Genomic DNA, 7,307 nt, shown 5'->3' with positions numbered 1-7,307 from the left:
CTGTGTGAAATTCGGGTTGCTCTCCCCAGGGAGAGCGCGTCGCTATACTACAGCGCCACTCATTTTTGCCTCACTTGTGTAAACAAAGTGAGTCGATGTTTTAACCCGGTGTTCGGTTGTGTGTGTGTGTGTGTGTGTGTCCGTGGTAAACTTAAACATTGCCATTTTCTCTGCAAATACTTTGTCAGTTGACACCAAATTTGGCATAAAAATAGAAAAAAAATTCAGTTCTTTCCAGTCATCTTGTTTAAAACAATATTGTACCTCTGGGATGGGCACAAAAAAATAAAAAAAGAAGCCAAATTATATGCAAACTGAATTTACTGTTATATTTATATATTTTTTTTTATTCTATAAACTTGGCACTTTGATCCCATATTCTGACACAACAACAAGAGCAGTCATTTTTATCATTTTTTTTTGTTCAAACAAGAACTTCTTTTGCTAAGCATGTAAGTTATATTTATTTTGCATGTCTTTGGTGCAGATAGTAAAAAAAGGGAAATTAATATGTAATTAATGCTAGGGGGCTTAACTATGTTCATTCGCCCAAGTGATCTTTTTCGGAAAATACTAAAATCAATACGACGAGTGGACTGTATAGATCTATTGGCTGAGCCCTGAAGGTCATGGGCAAAAATCTATTGCGTACACATAATTATACATATTCACAGCGCGAGTTCATATTCTTCGCGAACGCGAACGACGCCATTTTGTTTCAAGTTGTTGATCTAACCCGTTCAATCCTATATTCAATGGACAATACACGATAACATGTGATGGAAAGTTGGAGAAGGAGACCGTTAAATATTTATTCAGAGAAAGATTTGTGAACGCCTCATCACTTACTGGATTATGCCCCAAACTGTCATAAAAATATCCACAGAATCAGTCGGAATTCACAGTTAGAAATAATAAACCATGAGAGTTAATACCCTTGAATTGATGAAACGTAAAGATTTCGTCTTGACTTTTTCTCAAAGTGAAGTTCTTTTCACTTCATACGACGTTTAGAAGTACTTGTACTTGGCTCTACATGTTATTAGTTTAACAAAATACTCTATTTTCATATCAACCTTAAAACTATAAAACTAGAATGAACATAAAAGAGAAATTGAATCGACCGTGTCAACCGGGTGTAACTAAACTTGTACATATATCTAGATCCAGAGAAAACGGCTAAATGTTGCAGTGTGATTGCGGCGATAGCCACGTATCCTTTACCGCGGACTTAAAAAGAATTTTTAATTGCCCTTAAAGATTTTTTGAATGCCCAAGATACATCAGAATAATATGATTTAAACAGCATTCTCACTATGAATACCGCAATCGATTTATCGCCCTTTAAAAAATCATGTTTAAATATTATATTTTTGAACGTCAGTTAAGGAGCCACGATAGTGTAATGGGTAAGACGCGGGGTTCGAATCTGCCGTTAGGACTTTTTTTCTTTTTTCTTTTTCTTTTAACCCGAAGCTTGATAATAACAAATACAGAACACATTTTAACGATTAGATTTTTAAAAAGTGTATCACAAGTGAGTTTTGAAGGCCTTGCCTCTCTTGTTTTGTATTTTTTCCTGCGTGCAGTTTTATTTGTTTTTCCTATTAAAGTGGATTTTTCTACAGAATTTTGCCAGGAACCGTATTGTTGCCGTGGGTTCTTTTACGTGCGCTAAGTGCATGCTGCACACGGGACCTCGGTTTATCGTCTCATCCAAAGGACTAGCGTCCAGCCCACCACTCAATGTCTAGTGGAGGGGGAGAAAATATCGGCGACTGAGCCGTGAATCGAACCAGCGCGCTCAGGTTCTCTCGCTTCCTAGGCGGACGCGTTACCTCTAGGCCATCACCCTATATGATGATGATGATGATAATTATCATCATCATCATCTTTATTATTGTTGTTGTTGTTGTTGTTAGCTATCAATCCGACGAAACGGGCGCGGGATTCACGTACTGCGCTGCGAGGAGACCCAGCCCGGCCCTGACCTTGTGTTGTCCATGGCCCAGGCCGCCATGTTTGGCCTGCCCGAGAAACAGCTGGAGGACAGCCTCGTTCTGGTGGTCTGCAGGTAGGGGGTGGGGTCGGGGGTTGGGGAGGTTGGGGGTAGGGGTGTTGTTATTGTTGTTGTTGTGTTTGTTTTGTGTCAAAGTTAAAACGAGTTGCATAGTGCATGTATTTCTTTTAGTGTCGAAGTCGATACAAGTCATACACGTAATTCCTTTGTGTGTCAAAGCCAAAAGAAGCTGTATATGTGTTTCTTTTATGTCAGTGTTGAAACAAGTTATACATGTAATTCCTTTGTGCGTCCAAGTCGAAACACGTTATACACGTAATTTCTTTGTGTGTCCAGGTCGAAACAAGTTATACACGTAATTCCTTTGTGTGTTCAAGCCAAAACAAATTATACACGTAATTCCGTTGTGTCCAAGTTGAAACACGTTGTACACGTAATTCCGTTGTGTCCAAGTCGAAACAAGCTATGTACGTAATTCCTTTGTGTCAAAGTCGGAACAAATTATACACGTAATTCCTTTGTGTGTCCAAGGCGAAACAAGTTATACACGTAATTCCTTTGTGTCAAAGTCGAAACACGTTATGCACGTAATTTCTTTGTGTGTCCAAGCCGAAACAATATATACACGTAATTCCTTTGTGTCAAAGTCGAAACACGTTATACACGTAATTCCTTTGTGTGTCCATGCCGAAACACGTTATACATGTAATTCCTTTGTGTCCAAATCGAAACAAGTTATACACGTAATTCCTTTGTGTGTCCAAGTCGAAAAACGTTATATATGTATTTCTGTTGCGTCAGTGTCTAAACAGGTTATACATGTAATTCCTTTGCGTCACAGTCAAAATAAGTCGTAGATGTATTCCACTTGTTTCCAAGTCAAAACAAGTCATACATGTATTTCGGTGGTATCCAAATTCTAACTAATCATCGTGTCAAAGTGAAAACAAGTCATACATGTATTTCTTTTGTGTCAAAGTCCAAATAAGTCATTCGTGTATTCTACCTGTGTCAAAATCGAACCAAGTCATACATGTATTTCAGTGTTAAAATAAGTCATAAATGTGTTTCATTTGTGTCAAAGTCAAAACAAGTCTTACTTGTATTTTGTGCTGTGTTAAAGTGAAACCACGTTAAAAACAGCATGTGCGAAACGACGTAAAAAACCCCGAGTGAAAACACGTAAAAAAACCACACAAAAAACCCACCAAGTGAACACACATTAAAAACACCATGTGTGATAGTCAGTCGTGTCCGACTATGACCACCTGAACAGCATTGGAGTCAACTGCTGTCCCAGCTATCTGTGCAAGGATTTGATTATAGTGGAGAGTGCACTTACATCCCCATTCTCGCGGCCAAGAGGGTTTTTAGGACAGTCGGCATTCTGGGATGGTTCCCAAAGGCCGACTAGCCCCCAGGGCTGCAGCACTAGGAGCCAGTGCAGTCTTGCCACCTAGTTTGAGAGTCATAGTCCTTCACAAAAGATTAAGCTGTTAATGACTTCCCATTGCAATGAAGAAACCATTGATCATACAGCTCCCACTTTGCTGTTGGCCTAACTGTAAACTTATGTCAGTCTGGTGATATAAGCTGAGTGAAAACGTGTTAAAAATACCAAGTGAAACCACGGGCGCAATAGCCGAATGGTTAAAACGTTGGACTGACTTTCAGTCTGAGGGTCCCGGGTTCGAATCTTGGTGACGGCGCCTGGTGGGTAAAGGGTGGATATTTTTGACGATATCCCAGGTCAACATATGTGCAGACCTTGTGCTGAACCCCCTTCGTGTGTATACGCACGCAGAATATCCTGTACTCCATGTCAGCGTTTGGTGGGTTATGGAAACATGCACACCCCCGAAAACGGAGTATGGCTGCCTACATGGCGGGGTAAATAAAAAAAAGAGGTCATACGCGTAAAATGTTACATGTCTATCCGAGTGTGTATGTGTGCGTGCCTGAATCTGATTGAATGACACAGGAAACGAACGAAGAGCGCCCAGTGGCAGCCGTCAGTCGGCTCTACCCAGGTAGGCAGCCTGTAGAGCAAATGACCCCGTTTTTGTAAAGCGCCTAATTAGAGCTTGGTCTCCGACCGAGGATAGGCGGTGTGTAAATATCCATGTCAATCAATCAATCACGTTAAGAACCTCAAGTGTGGGTGGTGCCCCCTCTCCCTGCAGGACTGGGGCGGAGATGAGCGGGGTGTTCGTGGCGGTGGCTAATCTCATACAGAGGCTGGAGGAGGCGGCGGTGTCTGTGCCCACCGTGGTGGGCCACCTCCGTACAGTCAGGCCTCAGCTGGTGTCTTCACTGGTCAGTGGCCCGCTCTGTCTTGCCTGGTCTGTCTGTCTCTTTCTTCCTGTCTCTGCCTGTCTCTTTCTGTCTGTCTGTCTGTCTGTCTCTCTTGATATGTGTGTTCTGTGTCTCTGTGTCTGTCTGTCTGCCTGTCTGTATGTGTGATCTTTCTTTTCCTCTGTCTCTTTTTGTTTGCTTGTGTCTCCGTCTTGTCTTGCCCTTCATGCATGTATTTCTCTCTGTCTGCCTGTCTGTCTCTCTCTCTGTCTGTCTGTCTCTATTTCCTGTATGCCTTTGTGTCTCTTTTTCTCTGTCTCTGTATATCCGTCTGTAGGCCTCTTGTTGTGTGTGTGTGTGTGTGTGTGTGTGTGTGTGTGTGTGTGTGTGTGTGTGTGGGCGCGCGGGAGAGAGAAAGACAGCACATTTGTGTCCTCGCATGTGCATTGTTTTTTTCAAGCGAGTATGCATTCATACACACACACACACACAACACACACACACACACACACACACACATCTCGTTTCAAGCGTTCTACCTGTGTCTGTTTTCTCCACCAGGTCATCATACCTACCTACATTCACACACAAAAACAAACTATATCCCGCCCCCCCCCCCCCCATTCTGCCCTAACAGGAGCAGTACCAGACCATTTACGAGGCGGCGAAACTATTCGCCGGAACGTCTTCCGTGTTCCCGAGGTTGGTGGTGGTCCCGCCGCGAAAGCCGCTTCGGAAGGGCGGCAAGGATCGTCGTACGGCTCCAGACGGCCACGCCAGCGCCGACGACAAGGACTCCAGAAAGCCCAAGAAAAAGGAGAAAGAAAAGGGCAGCGACAACGCGGCTGCAGTTTTCAGCTTCAACGGAAGTAGGGCCAGCGGCGCACGCGCCAACGGAAGTACCCGTGGCGCCACCACCAACGGAAGCACTGTCAACACCAACGGGTCGTCATCAACCAATGGCGGCGTCGCTGCTGAAGTGAAGGGCGAGGGATATGCAGATGGCGGAGGTCAAGTTGGAGCGGGTGCCGAGGACAGGGAGAAAGGTTCGGTCACTTTCAGCATGTGAATTTTGAATACTGGGCACAGCTGTTTTGAACGTTCATCGCACTGTTTCTTGTTAAGTTTACTTTTTTTTTCTTTTTTTTTAACTGACTTGTTTGAGTTTGGATTTCTGTCTTGATTTTGGCTGTTGTTGACCACTGATTTTTTTAACTCCATTTTTTTGTTGTTGTTAACTGGTTGCTTAGTTGTGTTTTTTGTTGTTGTTTTTTTAACTTTTGAAATAACACCCGGGCTAGTCAACATTTACAGAAACATGCAAGCAACTATTTTGTATTTCTTTTTATCACAACAGACTTCTCTGTGTGAAAATCGGGCTGCTCTCCCCTGGGAGAGCGCGTCGCTACACTACAGCGCCACCCTTTTTTTTTGTACTTTTTCCTTTGTGCAGTTTTATTTGTTTTTCCTATAAAGTGGATTTTTCTACATAATTTTGCCAGGAAAAACCCTTTTGTTGCCGTGGGTACTTTTATGTGCGCTGAGTGCATGCTGCACACGGGACCTCGGTTTATCGTCTCATCCGAATGACTAGCGTCCAGCCCACCACTCAAGGTTTAGTGGAGGGGGAGAAAATATCGGCGGCTGAACCGTGATTCGAACCAGCGCGCTCAGATTCTCTCGCTTCCTAGGCGGACGCGTTACCTGTAGGCCATCACTCCACATCACTCCACACACACACGCACACACACACAGACACAGACACACACTAAGAAACAAACAATCGAGCAAAGGAAACGGGGGCCAACCAATTTCTGTTGTTGTTTTTTGTGGTTTTATTTGAGTAGAACGGGTTTCCGTCACAAAAGGATTTTAGTTGCCTTGGATTTTTCATTCTTGTAAAGTGGAAGACCCGTTTTCGACATTAGGTTATCATTTTGACTTGGTTTTTGTGATCAGACTGCAACATACTTGTAGTTAACATTCACAAGAAACAAAAAAATCGCTCATAGTATTGTTGTAATTGTATTATTATTTCCCAGTTTTCTCGAACACACACACCTACACACGCGCTCGCGCGCGCGCAAACACACACACACACACAAACACACACATGCACACACACACACAAACACACACACACACACACACACACACACACACACACACACACACACACACACACACACACACTCCGTACTTGATTCCACCTTTTAAGGATTTCTTGTATTTTTCATTGCCAGATGTTTCATGGTATTGACGGTTTAGAATAACAGCAGGGAGATAAGGCTTGGAAGATATTAATGGTAATGGTGAAAAGCATTCAAACTGTTCTTTATTAAAGTTAGCTAGTTATGTGTTAAATAGTCCAGTTGGTTGCTTATTGTAGGTCCCCACATGAACCTCTTTTCAAATAATAATCTACAGAAGTAGTGTATACAATATTTGGTTATTGATTTTGTTGTTGTTGTTGTTGTCCTAATCCCGCTTCCCCCGTCCCGCCTCTCACACACACCCTTCCAATATTATGTTTTTTCTTTCTCCAATCACTGACACTCACCCTCTCCATTTTAGATTTTGTACTCTATCTTTTCCACATTCTGTTCTCTGTCTGTCTGTCTGTCTGTCTCTCTTCCTTTTTTAGTCCCCTCCCCCTTGACCCCCCACCTCCCCTCCACCTCAACCGCCTCCCTTTTCATTCGAATATACAAAAATGTTGATATCTAATTAATACTAACAATCAACATTATGATAGGAATGATAATAATCCAAGTAATAATGATAATATAATTTATTTTCAGTCTAATATCATCATCTTAGATGAACAGACTATAAATAAACGAAAGGAAAAGCACGTGTTCTGAAGACGTGTGAAAAGATAACCGTGTCATGCCATTGTACAGTGGTCGGTTCAGTTTATGTATTCTTTTCATTCAACTTCCATTCTTTTCTGCGAAAAATAATGTCGTACACAACTGGCTTTTCAGGATCA

General features: G+C 42.6%; 1 protein-coding gene across 1 annotated transcript in view; it reads left to right on the top strand.

Moving 5' to 3' along the window:
* Positions 1 to 5,591, top strand: part of LOC143280348 (receptor-type tyrosine-protein phosphatase F-like) — a 46,852-nt gene extending 41,261 nt beyond the window's left edge. Inside the window, exons 23-25 of the mRNA XM_076584982.1 lie at positions 1,923 to 2,074; positions 4,204 to 4,336; positions 4,953 to 5,591. Of these exons, the coding sequence (XP_076441097.1) occupies positions 1,923 to 2,074; positions 4,204 to 4,336; positions 4,953 to 5,384 (717 nt within the window). The 3' untranslated portion in view covers positions 5,385 to 5,591. The remainder of the gene's footprint in view (positions 1 to 1,922; positions 2,075 to 4,203; positions 4,337 to 4,952) is intronic.
* The last annotated feature ends 1,716 nt before the right edge of the window (positions 5,592 to 7,307 follow it).

This window comes from Babylonia areolata, chromosome 3 (genome assembly GCF_041734735.1).
Source record: "Babylonia areolata isolate BAREFJ2019XMU chromosome 3, ASM4173473v1, whole genome shotgun sequence".
Lineage (NCBI taxonomy): Eukaryota > Metazoa > Mollusca > Gastropoda > Neogastropoda > Buccinidae > Babylonia > Babylonia areolata.
This window is presented reverse-complemented; position numbering and strand designations above follow the sequence as displayed.